The sequence below is a fragment of the Salmo salar genome, chromosome ssa20 (genome assembly GCF_905237065.1).
Source record: "Salmo salar chromosome ssa20, Ssal_v3.1, whole genome shotgun sequence".
NCBI classification, from domain to species: domain Eukaryota; kingdom Metazoa; phylum Chordata; class Actinopteri; order Salmoniformes; family Salmonidae; genus Salmo; species Salmo salar.
This window is the reverse complement of record NC_059461.1, coordinates 14,658,902-14,678,451: the sequence shown is the minus strand read 5'-3', so window position 1 is coordinate 14,678,451 and position 19,550 is coordinate 14,658,902. Positions and strand designations below refer to the sequence as shown.

At 40.4% G+C, this 19,550-nt stretch overlaps 2 protein-coding genes across 11 annotated transcripts in view; both read left to right on the top strand.

Moving 5' to 3' along the window:
- Positions 1 to 1,620, top strand: part of LOC106580097 (ARF GTPase-activating protein GIT2) — a 35,980-nt gene extending 34,360 nt beyond the window's left edge. For all 10 annotated transcript variants that reach the window (XM_045702973.1, XM_045702971.1, XM_045702972.1 and 7 more), the window contains one exon: positions 83 to 1,620. In XM_045702973.1, coding sequence (XP_045558929.1) covers positions 83 to 295 — 213 coding nt within the window. In that variant the 3' untranslated portion in view covers positions 296 to 1,620. The remainder of the gene's footprint in view (positions 1 to 82) is intronic.
- Positions 1,621 to 9,497: 7,877 nt separating this feature from the next.
- gltpa (glycolipid transfer protein a) lies at positions 9,498 to 18,877 on the top strand. Its single transcript, XM_014160765.2, has 5 exons — positions 9,498 to 9,742; positions 15,533 to 15,591; positions 15,698 to 15,831; positions 16,191 to 16,341; positions 16,603 to 18,877. The coding sequence occupies exons 1-5, from the start codon at positions 9,640 to 9,642 to the stop codon at positions 16,783 to 16,785; spliced, it is 630 nt and encodes a 209-aa protein (XP_014016240.1). The 5' UTR covers positions 9,498 to 9,639; the 3' UTR covers positions 16,786 to 18,877.
- The last annotated feature ends 673 nt before the right edge of the window (positions 18,878 to 19,550 follow it).

Sequence of the window (19,550 nt, the reverse complement as noted above, 5' to 3'; positions counted from 1 at the left end):
GCTTCTGTTTGATGCCTAATGAACACAACCCAGCTCACAGTCGCATGATGTGTTTAACCTCATCTCGCCTTGTGCTTTCCAGAGACCCCATTCGGAGATGGTGAGAGGCCCCCTGCGCCTGTTGACGTCTAGCTCCTTCCGGCTCCAGGGTGAGTGTCGGAAGGCTACGCCCCCCGAGGAAGGCCCGGGGCCCGACCTGCAGCTGGTCACCCAGCAGGTTATCCAGTGTGCCTATGACATTGCCAAAGCTGCCAAGCAGCTTGTCACCATCACCACCAAAGAGAACAGCAACTGACCATCATGGCCACCGTCGCAGGGCTTTTAGATACCTTGTGGCCCTGTAACGTCTCCATTTTGTTAATGTATTGTTCATCCATTAACGTCTGTTAAAAAAAAAAAGCATTGTTTTACTGTGGTCGTTTAAAAAAAAAAAATCAGTGTTGGTGATATTTGCATGTAATTTATTTAAATACAAAATGTACAAAATGAGAGTATAAATATTGGGACACAAAGACTGAACAGCTATGGGAAATCATCCGTAGCTCTACTAACTGGAAGGGAGAAGCTGTTTGTCGTGAGCTACTACAGGAATCCACAGTACAGCCAAATACTGACAAGATGATTGGGCATTCCCAGGAGATCCTTTGTCGCTAATATGCAGTTTCCTAACCGCACTTCTTAGTTTTGTGGTTCTACATACTTCCAGATACAGTATTTCTCACACCAACGAAGAAGCCATGTTTTGTTTTGCTCCCTAACACCTATACCGTCCTCCTTAGAAATGCCTTTCATCCACTTTGATGCTCCTTGTCAGAACCAGGGGCCTCACACTGGCAGCCCCCAAGCCAAATGCGTCCCGTAAGCAAATTGAATGCGATCCAGTATAGTATTCCACATGGTTAAGGATGTGGTGAAAGCTATGAATAAGCCGGAAGTGTATAACAAACTTTACACACCTTGGAGCTACATAACTATGGAATTCTAATGTATCATTTAATACAATTCCAGCAAGCGTAGGGAGGAATGTTGGGAGAGTTGGATCTGATAAACCATCACTCATCTGTGCACATTTTTGTATCCCTGCAATGCCCATGTCTCCCCCGTCCAAGTGTAATTGCTTTCATTTCAAACGGCATCTACTAGAACCATCTATGCCTATTATTGCATTTCAACACTTGTTCAGAGGGGCAAATGATGCTCTTCACCAGCAATATGTTGTACTTGTATTGAGTTCTAGTGAATATTGTATTTATAAGTTAAGATGCTAGACACAGTCTTGTGCTAGAACAGTGTTAGTGCTGTGACAGTGGATAGATTTGCAGCGCAAATAATCATTTGCCCTCTTCCATGTGTTTTTGTGCTCCATTCTATAATGCTGCTAGCCTTATGACATGTGCAACTAATTGGATAGGATTGTAGATATCTCCTCTGCAAGTGGCTGGTTGTCGTCAGCATATGGTTCAGAGCTGTGTTATACTTGAAATGTAATCAAGGAAATGTCCCTCTGTGCTTGACTCTTGTTCTGAATGGACTTCAAAACAGGTGTCAGTTGTGCAGTAATCATAGCTACAGTTGGGGGGGAGCCTTATTTTTTTAAATAAACTTAATTTATAATTGTAACCTCATGCCATGTCGTATTTGGCCACGTACTGTACAACTGTGATGTGTAGAGAAACGTGCAAAGAAATAAATTTGAATGAAAAAACTATTCCATCAGAAAAACCTATGAACATAAAACCACACCAAGATGACAACACCCTTAAACCAGTTTGCTAAATACGTAACACACCTTACAACCACCACATGCAGCAGCTGATATAAGCATGGTATAGGAATACTTGACACATCTTAAACCCATTAAGATGTAGTTAAGCATAATTATTTATACAAATGTGTATAAAAACATGATAGGAGTGTCTTTTGGCCTCACGGTATCCTCATGTCCAGGCTGATCGGGTCTGCTAAAAATCTTTGCGCGGAGGAAGGCAAGAGTATATACAGGGGACAAAACTAATCAAATGCTTGAGTAATTAACAAAAAACAAAAAAACATGGTAAGGAAATAGCAATGCAAATCAACTGCAATAGGCTTACATCCCACTCTGCATGCATTTGGACAGTGATGCAAGATTTGGCTCTATACTCCAGCATTTTGGATTTAAGATCAAATGTGTCATATAAGACAACAGTACAGAATGTCACATTTTATTTTAAGGTATTTTCATGCATATCTGATTTACTGTTTAGAAATGAGCCATTTTTACGTCCAAATGCATATGGAGGGGTGTGTACATTTGCCAAATTGATTGTCATCTGTTTAGATACCAGGTAAAAACGTTGGCTTTGCTTGCCCTAATGAACTGGACCAGTACCTTGTTCTGGAAGCCCTGCTGGGCCATCCTACGAGTCTCCATCCTCCGCTCTTCCTCCTGCAGCCTTAGAGCATCCCTCTCCTTCACCTGGCGCTGCTCCTCCCACTGCGCCACCTGCAGGGGAGAGAGAACAATGAGCTACATCATTGGGCCTCCCTCCACTCCATCTAACCCAGGCCAACAACTGACCCCGGTTGGCTGTTCCTGTATCCGAGCCGTCCTTTGGCCCTCTTCCTCCTCCCTCCTGGATCAGCCCTCCCCCCACCTCCTCAGAGACTCATTCTGAGCCTGACTGTTCTCCTGCATCTTGAGCTCCATCTGCAAGAGCCTTTCAGGGAGCAAAGGGAGAGAGCTGGGATTCTCTAGTCTGCTGTCACTACAAATGCACAAGCTTGGCACTCCTTGGTGTGTTGCACATGCCCTCCCCTCAAGTCCATTCACCTCCTGCATGAGCCTCTCCCTGGCTCTCCTCTCCGACTCTGCCTCCAACTTCTCCCAAACACGCTGGGACTTCTCCCTGACAGGACAAGACATTCAATTAACTTTGCAACACAAATGCAGATCTCCACCCCTTAGTCAGACCTGGACTGGCAGTGGGAGTCATAAATGGTGATACTACTAACCTGTACAGGACAGCAAACAGCCTCCCACCGCCTCTCCAACTGGAGCTATTCCTCGATGACATGCTTCTTCCTGGCGGCATCCGCCACCGCCCTCTCAAGCCGCATGCTCTCCAGCCTCTGGTCCCCCTGCTCCTACTACAACAGGTCTGGCAGGAGTCTGCAGTCTGCCTCCTGGTGGACAACACAGACATTTCAAGCAGAGGTCACTTTGGTGAAGGGGGATGATCCAATTGTGTCAATTCACATACAGTTAAAAAAACAAGGGGGACATGTGAGCTCATCCTGGGCTCTTTAGTTGGACAGTGCAATAGCCCCAAATGAGGCTTGTGTCACTTGACACTTCTTCTTCGCAGATTGGGGACAGGTGGCGCTGATTGAGTCATTAAGGTGACAAGTTGCACCTGGGTTTGGGATCATCTAGGATATAAAAGTTCCTGGTGCCCAGTCCTGGCTCTCTCTATAAGCACCATTTTGTTTTGTGATCTGGTTGATTATGTTTTTTGATTAGGTGCCCCCTTCAACACTTACACACATTTGACCTATATCTCCATTACACCCCTCACATGCCTACTTTCACAGGTTAAGTTTCCTTTGTAGTTTTATACTTTGTTAGTTATTTAAAAATTGCTGCCAACGTGTGGACTCCCTTGCTTGTTAACGGAGTTTAAATGTATTTGGCTAAGGTGTATGTAAACTTCCGACTTCAACTGTATGTGTGTGTGTGTGTGTGTGTATATATTTTGAAATTTTATTTAACTAGGCAAGTCATTTAAGAACAAATTCTTATTTTCAATGACGGCCTAGGAACAATGGGTTAACTGCCTTGTTCAGGGTCGGAACGACAGATTTTACATTGTCAGCTCCGGAATTTGATCTTGCAACCTTTCGGTTACTAGTCCAACGCTCTAAACACTAGGCTACCTGCCACCCCGTGTGTGTGTGTGTGTGTGTGTGTGTGTGTGTGTGTGTGTGTGTGTGTGTGTGTGTGTGTGTGTGTGTGTGTGTGTGTGTGTGTGTGTGTGTGTGTGTGTGTGTGTGTGTGTGTGAGCGCACACACACACAGTTGAAGTCGGAAGTTTACATACACTTAGGTTGGAGTCATTAAAACTCGTTTTTCAGCCACTCAACAAATTTGGCTGATTTCTTTTGATTTTTCCATGATGTCATGCAAAAAGAAATCAGTATACACACACACTAGCAATAACAGACTAGTTCCCATCATAGTGTCTCAGGCAATGATCAGTTTCTAAAGTATCAACGAAACAGTGGACAGAAATTGCAGTTGTGTTGTTAATTAGCCTACCTCGGCTGGTATGATTGACGAGAACTCCAGTGTACCTGCTTAATGCTTACAATGTTCTGTTGTCTTTAGTGCAGCTCCCAGTGTTGCCGCCAATGTGCCTCCTGTTCCCCCTGCCGCACCATCTGGCTTTCCAGAGAACGAACTCGACTCGGCCATTGTGGGCAGAGAGGGTTGGTAGAGCCATTGATCCAGATTGAAAAACTCACCTATTCAGTTAGCTATTTAGAAACAGACAAAACTGCTGGTGTTAAAGACAATCGCAATGGACAAAGCCGTTACTGGGTAGGTAGTTAACCTCTCTGGGATTGTTCGGGACGTGAGCATCCCACCTCGCCAACAGCCAGTGAAATTGCAGGGCGCCAAATTCAAACAGAAATCTCATAATTAGAATTCCTCAAACATACAAGTATTATACACCATTTTAAAGATAAACTTCTTGTTAATCCAGCCACAGTGTCCGATTTCAAAAAGGCTTTATGGCGAAAGCACACCATGCGATTATGTTAGGTCAGCGCCTAGCCACAGAAAACCATACAGCCATTTTCCAAAGAAGGAGAGGTGTCACAAAAGTCAGAAATAGCGTTAAAATGAATCACTAACCTTTGATGATCTTCATCGGATGGCACTCCCAGGACTCCCATGTTAGACAATAAATGTGTGTTTTGTTCGATAAAGTTAACCTGTTGAGGACAGACGTTCCGCCTGCGGAACCCCTAGCCAACAGCCAATGCCATCGCACAGCGCGAAATACAAAACCAACTAAAATACCACAATTCAATTTTCTCAAACAATCAACTATTTTACACCATTTTAAAGATAAGACTCTCATTAATCTAACCACATTGTCCGATTTCAAAAAGGCGAAAGCAAAACATTAGATTATGTTAAGAGAGTACATAGACACAAATAATCACACAGCCATTTTCCAAGCAAGCATACATGTCACATAAACCCAAACCACAGCTAAATGAAGCACTAACCTTTGATGATCTTCATCAGATGACACTCCTAGGGCATTATCTTATACAATACATGCATGTTTTGTTCAATCAAGTTCATATTTATATCAAAAACCAGCTTTTTACATTAGCATGTGATGTTCAGAACTAGCATACCCACCGAAAACTTCCGGTGAATTTACTAAATTACTCATGATAAACGTTCACAAAATACATAACAATTATTTTAAGAATTATAGATACAGAACTCCTTTATGCAATCGCGGTGTCAGATTTTAGAATAGCTTTTCGGCGAAAGCACATTTTGCAATATTCTGAGTACATAGCTCGGCCATCACGGCTAGTTATTTTGACACCCACCAAGTTTGGGACAACCTAAACTCAGAATTACTATTAGAAAAATTGGATTACCTTTGCTGTTCGTCAGAATGCACTCCCAGGACTTCTACTTCAACAACAAATGTTGTTTTGGTTCCAAATAATCCATAGTTATATTCAAATAGCTCTGTTTTGTTTGTGCGTTCAGGTCACTATCCGAAGGGTGACGCGCGAGCGCATTTCGTAACAAAACATTTCAAAATATTCCATTACCGTACTTAGAAGCATGTCAAACGCTGTTTAAAATCAATTTTTATGCTATTTTTCTCGTAAAATAGCGATAATATTCCAACCGGGCAACGTTGTATTCATTCAAAGGCTGAAAGAAAAAAATGGAGTAGTCTCGTGACCGCGCATCTCCAGTGTCACTGTCCCCAGGCTGGCCACTTACAAATTCTCCTGCTGTTCTTCGCCCAGAGACAGCAGACACCCCATTCCACTTTCTAGCGGCTTTAGAGAGCCAATGGAAGCCTTAGAAAATTTCACGTTACAGCACAGATGCTGTATTTTTGATAGAGATGCAACAGAAGGACAACAAATTGTCAGACAGGGCACTTCCTGTATGGAATCTTCTCAGGTTTTGGCCTGCCATATGAGTTCTGTTATACTCACAGACACCATTCAAACAGTTTTAGAAACTTTAGAGTGTTTTCAATCCAAATCTACTAATTATATGCATATTCTAGTTTCTGGGCAGGAGTAGTAACCAGATTAAATCGGGTACGTTTTTTATCTGGCCGTGAAAATACTGCCACCTATCCCAAAGAAGTTCATCTTTATGTCCAAAAACCTCATTTGAAATTGGCGCGTTATGTTCAGAAATGCATTCTCTCAAACAAACATCCGGTGAAATTGCAGAGAGCCACATCAAATTACAGAAATACTCATCATAAACATTAATGAAAGATAGTGTTATACATAGGACTAAAGATAAAGTTCTTGTTAATCCAGCCGCTGTGTCCGATTTCAAAAAGGCTTTACGGCGAAAGCACACCATGCGATTATGTTAGGTCAGCGCCTAGCCACAGAAAACAATACAGCCATTTTCCAACCAAGGAGAGGTGTCACAAAAGTCAGAAATAGCGTTAAAATGAATCACTTAACTTTCATGATCTTCATCTGATGGCACTCCCAGGTCTCCATGTTAGACAATAAATGTTTGTTTTGTTCGATAAAGTTCATTTTTACGTCCAAATACCTCCTTTTTGTTTGCGCGTTTAGTCCAGTAATCCAAATGCACAAAGCGCGGGCACAAAGTCCAGACGAAAAGTCAAAAAAGTTCCATTAAAGTTTGTAGAAACATGTCAAACGATGTATAAAATCAATCTTTAGGATGTTTTCATCAGAAATCTTCAATAATATTCCAACCGGACAATTCCGTTGTCATTAGAAAGGAAAGAGAATGAGCGTCGCGCTCACGGCCACACGTGAGACTAAACTAATGTCTTTCAGCTTGACCACTTGTTGAAACAGCTCTTATTCGATCCCCTTTCACAATACAAGCCTGAAACAACTTCTAAAGACTGTTGACATCTACTGGAAGCCTTAGGAAGTGCAATCTGACCCCACAGACACAGGATATTGGATAGGCAATCACTTAAAAAAACTACAAACGTCAGATTTCCCACTTCCTGGTTGGATTTGTCTCAGGTTTTTGCCTGCCATATGAGTTCTGTTATACTCACATACATTATTTTAACAGTTTTGGAAACTTTAGAGTGTTTTCTATCCAAATCTACCAATTATATGCATATGCTAGCTTCTGGGCCCGAGTAACAGGCAATTTACTCTGGGCACGCTTTTCATCCAAACTTCCCAATGCTGCCCCCTATCCCAATGAAGTTAACACTTTAGGTTCGCTAACGTAGATTCAAAATATCATGACGTGTCATGACGCTAGCAAACCATTATCAAGTCGTAGCAAACGTTAGCTAGCGTAAAATTCGCATTTGTATTTACAGAGATACTTTTGAATAACATTGCTTACCGGTCTACGTTCCTTCTCCCAAATATAATTTCATATAAATTAGCTAGCTATGTTAGATTGCAACTGGAGAAAATCCTTGCATTTCTTTCTCTTCCCGTTTCACTTAGTAACCAATTATTTTCCTAGTTACACTATGGCGCATCACAAGGGTCAAACAGCGCAACGGGAATGACGTTGTACTTTATTGGCGATTGATGAATGTATGCCAAGCATACACGCAGCACTTCAACCCAAATCCATGATTTTAATTCAGCGTTTTTGCTTTAGACCAGCTGGTGGTGTTGAATTTTGCCAACAACTGAAACTAGTGAATTTACTGATTGATTGATTGGTGAGGTGATGGGTAGGTGGGATCCCTGATTGGGACAAATCAGCGAAAGGAACAGTGCATGCCTTCATATTGGCCAGTGCAACATACTGTATGCTACTGTAGCGACTCTGACCAAACACCTAGAGTCCTCACGATGAGTGTTCAGATCTCTCCGTAACGGCTAAGGGTTGGGTGACAGCTCAATGTATGTGGTTCAATGTGCCCTCTGACTTCGCTACATTGGTGTTAGAAGAGGGATGACCCTTGGTTGCAGACATCGATAATGTCTTCTAAGCATAGTCTGTTATAATCTCAACCCGGCACAGCCAGAAGAGGACTGGCCACCCCTCATAGCCTGGTTCGTCTCTAGGTTTCTTCCTAGGTTCTGGTCTTTCTAGGGAGTTTTTCCTAGCCACCGTGCATTGCTTGCTGTTTGGGGTTTTAGGCTGGGTTTCTGTACAGCACTTTGAGATATCAGCTGATGTAAGAAGGGCAATATAAATACATTTGATTTGATTTGATTTAAGCGTTCAGTGTGAGAAACGTACATGGGTAGTCTTCGACAGCATATCCCAACGTAGGAGCAAGATCAGGGGACTTGTTAGAGTGAAATGTGGGACGGGACGAGCTTTCTGAAGACAGGGGTTGTGTGTATACACCTATAAATACAACACCTAGCGACCTTGTCAAGATGTCTTTGCATAGCAGGTAATGTGTTGGACTGACAGTCACAGTGACCTGGGTAAAGGTAAGCCTCAGAATTTGCAGGAGTACATTTCCTGCAGTAATTGTATGCAAATCCGTTCTTGGCCCACTGTCACCTAGTTGTGATTCCACATTGCATAAAGAAGCACATCAGGAGTAGGCCTAAAGTGGAGACATAATTGTCTGATGAATTATTTATATATAGCTAAATCTTTAATGGAGAACAGATAATTCTAGGCCTTTGTCATCTGTATCTGCTATATCAAGGAATTAGACCAGAAGTATAAGGTTTTATCTTCCTTTCTCTGCGAAACGTCTAGCAGTGCACAATGAGTTCAATTTGAATATAGTATGCTCATTTTATTCTAATTGTATTGTTGATCACGAGACAGTTGCAGGAATACCTACATCACGTTCACAAGTACTTTTCAATGACCACATGAGTGAGCATCATCCATCTACTGACACCAAAGCAGCAAACAACAGGGGCATATTCATTACGCCGATTCTGATGCAAAACGTTTCTTAAACGGAACGAAACTATCTGAATTTGTCCAATAGAAACTCGTGTTTTAGTTGCAACTGTTTGGCTAATGATTACACCACGGGATACAATCCCCTTGACCGTATAATGATGTCCCTCACTAAAAAGTACCCAGCTCCCTGACCAATTAAGCATTTAAAAAGGCAGCTTTTACAAGTTGCATAGGCTACTATTACATAATGTACTACATGTTGAGACGTTCTGCTGTCAGATAGATACCTACGCAAAATTCCATGTAGCGTTTTAACCCTCGTTTTTTTTTTCACGTGATCGGTGCACTGCTTCCCATCTATTTAAAAGAGCATTCCGAGTCAGCTTCTGTGCTTTCCAGCTTTCAGACCACAAAGGGGCGTGCGCTGTTGGAGAGGCTCAAAAACTCACTTCGGTGGCAGTTCCGGGTTTTACAAATCACTTCACTGGTCGCGGTTATTGTCGGAGATATCGTGTATAGTGTTAACGATGGCTCTTCTTATGGAGCACCAATTTAAACAGCTTCCAGCCGATAAACAAGTGGAAACTCGATCATTCTTGGAGTCGGTGTCATATCTTCCGCCATTCTTTGGTAAGTAGGTTGCAAACTATGATTTTTTTTTTTTTAGCTTGCTACATGAGTTCTAGTCATAGTCTGCATAGACGACCACCCAAATTGCTCGCTATTATGTTGCAAGAAACAACATATTCTCCGTTAAGCCACACCATTTAATACAGCCCATCATGGATAAAGACAATTTATGATCGTACTCTTGTGGCAGGCCATCACCTTGTCATAGGCAAATTGCTTTTCTCTGAATATTTTGTATGCATGCAAGGGTAGAGTTATCAACATTTTGTTTGACCTGACAATGCCAGGAGTGAGGAGAAGCATTCATATGTGTAGAAAACGGACTTAAATTACCTTCATAGTCTGGTTTGCTTTTGGGATTTCAGAATGTGAGAAGCAATCTGTCAAAACACCTCTGTCAATCCCAAGCGATTAAATGCCATAAGGGACAATCTTTTTTTGGGATCGTATGTCTCTTTATCAAGCAGTCAACAAACCTTTTGCATTAATAATTTAATTCACTGGCCTCGATTTGAAGTTGTTAAAATTGATTAGCGCGGTGTTGAGTTCCCTTGGCCATTCACTGACTGTGTAGCCCACTGGGGCATCATTGTGTGGCTCCATCCTGTATGCCAAAGATACTCTATTGAGTTGGGCAGGTGAAACCCCTGAAAACACTCCAGTCTGGTGTTGATGTTAACATCTTTCCATTTTGTTGTCATTGATCCAACTGAGCTAATAATTTCTTAGAAAACTTTCCATTTGACCTTATCAACTCAAGAAACTGGATAAGTGTTTATTTTAATTTTTTATGCTGTAATGAATTTTGTGTGATGTAATCACAGTCATAACTCAATTGTACATAACTGCTACATTGAGTTGTGACTAGAGTATATAATGTTGGAATTTCAAATCTCTTTGGAGTCTATGCCTAGGATAGGATCTTCTCTTTGCTTTTCCACCGACCTTTAACTCAGTTGTGCGTTTACACTTGATGTTAGGATTCAAAGATGATACAATTGATGACCTCTGCTTTCAACACATAGCCTGGACCTTCCAAAGCAACTGCACAAAAGCATTTATGTGGAAGCAATAGAGAGAGAGAGAGAGAGAGAGAGAAAGGTTTCATTTGTATAGGGTGGAAAACGAGAGATGGGCAGCTTTGGTGGTAGTCATGAATGAATAACATTCAGGATAGGTAGAGGCATGTCTCTCTCTAAATGATAAGGACAAAGGTGGGGCTTCTCTGTAACGAGAGAAGATACCAGTACCACTTGCACAATGGATAGCCTTCTGGGGCTGAGCGCTAACAGTTGTCAGTTGTATTCCACTTTAAGCCGTGTGTGGTCGGAATGTAAGTCGTCCACTGGACTGCCCCAAATGAACAGCCGGGCCCCCTTTTTATGTAGTTATGTAAATGGCTTGGGGAAAGAGATAAGGCTAAGTGAAAGAAATGCATTGTTACACACTGTTGGAATTCTTTAAACTGAATGCACATATGTAGGTTACTATACAGAACTAGCCTATACCTTGCTATGAAGAATGAAAAACTGTTGGTCCTGTTTGAGGTCTCGCCAAGCTTCAAAGAGACATGATGTGAGGATATATTTCCTTTTCCGGTTGCATAGATAGGCCTAGGGCCAATGATGGGATGCATTGGATTAGGCCCATTGAATTTGGCAGGATACTAGGACCTACTTAAAGTTTTATGAGTCTCTCTGGTGCTTTCAGAAATCTGTCAGGTGCTCTGAGCAGAGTGAATTATTTAGCATATTGTTGATTTTCAAGTTCAATAAGAGTTTGCTGTCGACCTACCATTTTGTATCAAAAGCACTCAAGTACATGATCAGGATGCAGCTCAGAATGCTATTCTCTGTTTGTCTCAACCCTGTGTTTCGCTAGTTCTAATGTAAAAGCTTTGTTTTGCCAACGTATGCCTCTCTGAAAAGTATTTGACAGAGTGTAGTGGTTTATTAGGCTGCATTGTTAATCTTCAAGGGATGTGGTAGTCCGCTCTCTCTCTCTTTCTCTCTCTCATATTGTTCTGAAATGATGTATGTTATTAGAAACAGATAAGATTATTTTGTTGAAATATAAATTGATCTAATTGATTGCATCCAAATTTTAATTTATAGGATTCATATAATGGTCAAGAAATATAGTAACAAACATCTGAATTGGACCAAACTTAAAAATAAAATAAAAATGTAGACACGAGGAATCCAACAGGAATGGTCAATAGCTAACCACGGACCCCTCACACCGATCCCACCCCAACAACAAGTATATAGTATGGCGCTGCCCCTCAAAGTATTCTTTGTTCCTTCATCCTATGTAATGTATTCCCGGTGAATTTAGTGACGTTTATTTTCCATATTTCAGAGAAATGTCATTGAAGTTGTTAGGTTCATGTTCCATCCTACATCTTGATATTACCAAGTTCTGACCACAAGTTTGAAGCCCCCTCCTTTCAATGTTAAAGGGATAGTTCACCCAAATTACATTGGTTTTCTTACCCTGTAAGCAGTCTATTGGCAAGGTATGACAGCCACCCATGCTTTGGTTTTGTTGGTCACTGTTTCAACTGCTAACTTTTAAGCAACTGTGGCACAAATCCAATGCAAATAAATTGTACCTATATTAGCATTTTCACACCATGTTTAAGTGTCCTAAATTGTGTTTTTTTTGTTGTTTTTTTTGTATTTTTACCCACCTTTTCCTCCCCAATTTTTGATCTTGTCTCATTGCTGCAACTCCCCAACGGGCTCAGGAGAGGTGAAGGTGGTGTCATGCGTCCTCTGAAGCATAACCCGCCTAACCGCGCTCCTTAACACCTGCCAGCTTAACCCAGAAGCCAGGAGCACCAATGTGTCGGAGGAAACTAGAGGTCGACTGATTATGACTTTTCAACGCCGATACCGATTATTGGAGGACCAAAAAAAGCCGATACCAATTAATCGGCGGAATTTTTGTATTTATTTTTTTATTATTTTTTTAAATTATTTTTTAAAGTACAACTTTTTATTTCTTTGTAATAATGACAATTACAACAATACTGAATGAACACTTATTTTAACTTAATATAATACATCAATAAAATCAATTTAGCCTCAAAAAAATAATGAAACATGTTCAATTTGGTTTAAATAATGCAAAACCAAGTGTTGGAGAAGAAAGTCAAAGTGCAATATGTGCCATGTAAGAAAGCTAACGTTTAAGTTCCTTGCTCAGAACATGAGAACATATGAAAGCTGGTGGTTCCTTTTAACATGAGTCTTCAATATTCCCAGGTAAGAAGTTTTGGGCTGTAGTTACTATAGGAATTATATGACTATTTCTCTCTCAACGATTTGTATTTCATATACCTTTGACTATTGGATGTTCTTATAGGCACTTTTGTGTAACAGTATAGCTTCCGTCCCTCTCCTCGCTCCTACCTGGGCTCGAACCAGGAACACATCGACAACAGCCACCCTTGAAGCAGCGTTACCCATGTCGAGCAAGGGGAACAACTACTCCAAGTCTCAGAGCGAGTGACGTTTGAAATGCTATTAGCGCGCACCCCGCTAACTAGCAAGCCATTTCACATCAGTTACACCAGCCTCATCTTGGGAGTTGATAGGCTTGAAGGGGTGGGTATAATTTGTGGAATGTTCCAACAGGAATCTGTTCCAAAAAACGTAAAGTAAAAGGTTGCCAACCAACAATGCATACAAAGTAGCAACGCATACCAACCTTGCTAACTAGCTGCCGAATAGGCGTCAACTCACCACGTAGCTTACTCTTAATGTTTGTCCATAGGCAACCAGAGTGAGGACAGACATTTTTCGGAATAAAAGTGATGAGTGAAAAACGCAATGAAATAGACCACTCCCTACCCGGTATCTTATTCTGCCGTTATACAACTTTGTATGCATTGTTTTTTGGCAACCTTGTTATTTATGACGTTTTTGGAATAGATTCCTGTTGTAACGTTCTACAAATTATACCCACCCAGGTTGAAGTCATAAACAGCTTGAAGCACAGCGAAGGGCTGCTGGCAAAATGCACGAAAGTGCTGTTTGAATGAATGCTTACGAGCCTGCTGGTGCCTAACAGACTGCTCTATCAAATCATAGACTTAATTATAATATAATAACACACAGAAATACGAGCCTTAGGTCATATGGTCGAATCCGGAAACTATCATCTCAAACAAAAGTTTTTTCTTTCAGTGAAATACGGAACCGTTCCGTATTTTATCTAACGGGTGGCATCCCTAAGTCTAAATATTCCTGTTACATTGCACAACCTTCAATGTTATGTCATAATTACGTAAAATTCTGGCAAATTAGTTCGCAACGAGCCAGGCGGCCCAAATTGTTGCATATACCGTGACTGCATGCAATGAACGCTAGAGATGTGACACAATTTCATGTTAGCAGGCAATATTAACTAAATATGCAGGTTTAAAAATATATACTTGTGTATTGATTTTAAAGAAAGGCATTGATGTTTATGGTTAGGTACTTTGGTGCAACGACAGTGCTTTTTTCCGCAAATGCACTTGTTAAATCAACACCCGTTTGTCGAAGTAGGCTGTGATTCAATGAGAAATTAACAGGCACCGCATCGATTATATGCAACGCAGGACACGTTAGATAAACTAGTAATATCATCAACCATGTGTAGTTACCTAGTGATTATGTTAAGATTGATTGTTTTTTATAATATAACTTTAATGCTAGCTAGCAACTTACCTTGGCTTCTTGCTGCCCTCACGTAACAGGTAGTCAGCCTGCCATGCAGGCTCCTCGTGGAGTGCAATGTAAGGCAGGTGGTTAGAACATTGGACTAGTAACCGAAGGTTGCAAAAACGAATCCCTCCTGAACAAGGCAGTTAACTCCCATTCCTAGGCCGTCATTGAAAATAAGAATGTGTTCTTAATCTGACTTGCCTAGTTAAATAAAGGTGTAAAAAAAAAAAAAAGAGTAATAATAAAATAAAATTGTTTTAAAAAATCAGCAAATCGGTGGCCAAAAATACAGATTGTTATGAAAGCTTGAAATCGGCCCTAATTAACCGGCCATTCCGATTTAATCGGTCGACCTCTAGCGGAAACACTGTTCTACTGGTGACCAGGGTCAGCCTGCAGGCACCCGGCCTGCCACAAGGAGTCGCTAGAGCGCGATGAGCCAAGTAAAGCCCCCCTCCCCTGTCCAAACCCTCCGCTAACCCGGACGACTCCAGGCCAATTCAAATCAAAGTTTGTGCGACGTCCTATGGGACACCCGGACACAGCCGGTTGTAGCACAGCCCAGGAATGAACCCGGGTCTGTAGTAACGCCACTCGGGAGGCCCACAAATGTGATTGTTTAACTCCATGATGTTACTTTTAGTTGTCAGAACCTGGTAATATCAGGATGCAGGATGGGACATGAACCTAACAACTTCAACAACTAATTTCTCTGAACAGTAGGGGGGGAAAAAACATCACCGAATACATTACATAGGATGAAGAAACAATACTTTGAGCCGCAGCTCCATACCACTCAACAGACATAGAGATACTGCAGCCTGTTGTTGGGATTGGTGTGGGGTGTCCATGGATGGTTTTTTTTGACAATTTTTGGGGGATTCATTTCTTACTCATAGTTCCAAAGAAGTTTCAGCAAAATAGTTTTGCAGTAATGCTAATTGTACCCCTCTCTCCTGTATTATCCTAGCTCTTATCCTAGCTCTTGGGAATGTAGACAAAGCTGACATGTGAATTGTGGAGGATGTTATTTCTCCAGTACGGGCAAACATGGTATTTTTACATCTCTCGACAGACTGCCTTGGCTCTACTGTTTTTGCTCCAATTAAAGCAGACATTGTAGGGAACATCACAGTAAGTAGCCTACAGCAACATTTTTTTATACGGTCAAAGTTCAAACTGGTAACCTTAGATCCATAAGGAAACAAACAACTATATTACTGTACTATCCCTGTTTTAGACAATCAAAGCAGTTTTTGACAGCAACCCTAGCAGGTTCAAGACCCTCCAAAAAATCCTGGAGGCAGAGAAGGAGCTGCATGGAGCAGACTGGCCCAAAGTGGGAGCCACCCTGGCACTTATGTGGCTAAAGAGGTCAGACAACTTTTGTATTTTTGGATCTTGAGTCTGTACTTAATGCCTACAGCTGTAATGCATTATGATGCAGATATAATGCGTTATAAGACTTGTCGTGAGCATACGATCTCTGCGTTATCTCATAATGATTCTAATAAGTACTGGCTGTTTTGATTCAGTAGAAACTTCAATAGAGGGATTTTAATAGCATCCTTATGATAAGACATTATAAAGCCTCATATCTGCTCATAATAATAAAGGGATGTACCTAGTGTTTTTATTATAAAGCCTTCTCCCTGAAATTTCTGTGTTACCCTTGAGTCTGTCTACTTGTCTGTCTGATTTGATATGATTTGTTTCTGTTCTTCATTGACCAGGGGACTCCGGTTCATCCAGGTCCTGCTGCAGAGTCTGGTGGATGGAGAGAAGGATGAAAACAACCCTGACCTTATCCGTGTAAATTGCACCAAAGCTTATGAGTTGGCCCTGAAGAAGTACCATGGTTGGCTGGTGCAGAAGCTCTTCAAGGTAAGCGTCTCACCATAGCACCATTTCTTTAGATTACTGCTTGATTACACAGCTTCTCCGTTGCCATTTAAACTGTGCAAGTGTAGCTTATTTTTTTTTTTTTTAGAGATGTTTTTATTTTATGTCTAGATTTTTTTTTAAATAAATCGATTGATCGTTCAAGTGATGTCACCTTCACTGAGATCTAAAAGGCAACTTTTGTTTATGATTCTGAAGAGTCTGCATTTTGAACTGACTTTACTTGAATGTCTTCCACTGAAGGCAGCCGTGTTCGCAGCCCCCTACAAGGCAGATTTCCTGAAGGCGCTGTCCAAGGGGCGGAACGTCAAGGAAGAGGACTGCCTGGACAAAATCCGACAGTTTCTAGTCAACTTTACTGCCGCTAATGATGCCGTCTATGAGATGTACACCAAGATGAATGCCGACCTAGATTACACCGTGTGACCACGCAAGCTTACCCCCCATTCCCTCAATGATCTGCCCCCCCATTGGGACAATTACAAGCAGTGAGAGTTGCTATGCTTTCCTACAGGTTTGTGTGTGTGTGTGTGTGTGTTAGATCCGGTGTTGTGTCACACATCCAGTCTGTGCTCTTTTTAAGATCTCCTTTGAGTGCATTTGCTTGCTGCTCTTAATCAGTATGTTTCTCTGGCAACTGTTTTGTTGCTTATTTTCAATGCCTCAAACTTTCTTACAGGGAATAGCTTTCAATAGGACCCGAGTCTTTACATGGCGATATGTGTTTGATTGTTATCAGGTTCACTAGGCACAAAATGAAAGAAAACGTACTGAAATGGGGAGGAACTACCTGGACTTATCCAAAAAGGAATTATCATTTTTGTTTTCCACTGCAAATCGTTTTAAAACATTTGCCATTTCTTGCCCCAATGAACATGACCCAGTTTCATAGACCAAAACTGCAGATGCATCTGGACTGTCGAAAGTGTAGTCTCTGGATAAACTGTAATTTATTTTCACTGAAATACATATTTTTTTAGAATTACCGTAATTATAAATTCATCTTACCCAAGTAACTGAGATATTATTATTTTGTGTATGTACGTTTCATTGAGTTTATTACATACAACTGCATAGCGGGCAGTTCCATAGTACTCTTTTAAAACTACTAACAGTAGAGCTGGAGGAAATTATTGTATTAGCAATTGCTATTTGGTAATTGTTTGTAGTCACATGAGTAACCTATGCACTTTGAGAATGTTTTCGAGGATTGTGGTAAATGAATAATGAAAACCAAAAATATATTTAATTCATAATTATGTATTTTCTCATGATATTTGAATAATAACATAGAAATATTTGTATTTTATATTAATGAACCTTTTTAACTCTGCTGGTATGATTTATTGATTCTATCTACTTGAAAATGTAATCTATTTCTTATTTGTTTACATGTTAGAATTTTCTGACTTTGATAATGCAACTCCGTATCATTAGGACAGTAAATATACATTATTTTTTTTTTCTTCGTGTTATTTATTCTTTGTTAAATTTCCATCCTAAGAGCTGATTCCGTTGGTACATCAATGTGATTGTGTGTAATTAAATATATTGTCTTATTGATTTAGTATCTTATATAATCATACAAATGTTATTTTACATAATCACATCTTGGAACTTAAAACTAAATCTGTCTTGCGGGAACAGTCTTGTCACAAGATACTAGTATTCATATAGTCAATAAACCTGCAAAAGTAAACACAAGTCAAAGTGATGATTTGTTTTGTAAGTTTAAGATTCAAATAACTGAGACTTTTAAAGTGTTGTCTAAAAATAAAGCCATTTGTTAGAAAGGAAATATTGTATAACCATTACTTGATGAGTGACATTGAAATCAATCCATGGGAACATTTAATTTTAGGCTGTTTAATAAATGTGATTAATTGTGAAATAAAATCTTAATGCCGTGTTCAGTATGAATAGTAAACCAGGTTTATTTGAAGTGTGCTTTGTAATTGGAGTGGGTGATTCAAGCCATAGACTATTGCCCTCTAATATTGTTAACCTAACTGTGCCTTCTGCTAGTGACACAGGGGAGAGGGTGAACTCACTATCTTTGTCTCCATCCAACAGTGCAAGTTTACTGAATGGCTGCCTCTTGAGTTGGGTCATGTTCATCACCAAACGGAAGAAATGCATATTTTTCCATACCGGTTCCAAAACGTTTTATTACGGTGTGTTCTAATGAACACAACACTTGTAGACAGTTTGTCTTGCTCCATGTCATGTATCTTTGCTTGGTATGCCTCAGTTTCAATTCTGAATTTCTTCGTAATACCATCTCATGTGCCTCAAGATAATCTTTGTAACTTTGTTTGTACATTGACATACTCTGTCATTGCTGAAGAAAGTAGTGTGATCTTATAAGATGAAGAATGTTTAGGTGAGATGTTTCCCTTTCCATGCCCTATGCCTATGCAATAGGAATTTGTGTGGTTGCCTGGACTTCAAAGAATGTAATAAGAAACTATGGAATTATAGCAAATTTCAAGCAACCATTAAATACACTGAAAATTGATTGCTTATTTGAACAGTTTTTTTTTCTTCTCCCTTTTCTGACTATGAAAATGTATTTCTCAAACATTTGTGTGATGAAAAGCATTTAATTGCGGTGCATTAATACTGCAAGATAATTTACATTATTTTCAACTAATATTGTAAACAAATTTTCACAATGACCAATTGCTTGTAATTTCATATTGAATCGTGCTTTGTAATGACAATGTGTGTGCGTATTTTGTGAAATTCAATGGTGCATGGCCACACACTTCAGTTACAGCAGCCTAGGTTTAAAGTATGTTATAAGCGCAACATGTAAAGTGTTGGTCGCATGATTCATGAGCTGAAATAAAAGATCCCAGAAATTTTCCATGTGCACAAAAAGCTTATTTCTATCAAATGTTGTGCACAAATTTGTTTACATCCCTGTTAGGGAGCATTTCTCCTTTGCCAAGATAATCCATCCACATGATAGATGTGGCATATCAAAAAGATGATTGAACAACATGATCATTACACAGGTGCACCTTGTGCTGGACACAAAAAGCCACTCAACACAGATGTTTTGAGGGAGCATGCAATTGGCATGCTGACTGTAGGAATGTCCACCAGAGCTGTTGCCAGAGAATTGAATGTTCATTTCTCTACCATAAGCCACCTCCAACGTTGTTTTAGAGAATTTGGCAGTACGT

Coding starts and splice junctions, on each gene's coding strand:
- gltpa (XM_014160765.2), top strand. CDS start 9,640: ATGGCTCTTCTTATGGAGCACCAATTTAAACAGCTTCCAGCCGATAAA. Junction 9,743..15,532: donor ATATCTTCCGCCATTCTTTG/GTAAGTAGGTTG, acceptor ATCTCTCGACAG/ACTGCCTTGGCTCTACTGTT. Junction 16,342..16,602: donor TGGTGCAGAAGCTCTTCAAG/GTAAGCGTCTCA, acceptor CTTCCACTGAAG/GCAGCCGTGTTCGCAGCCCC.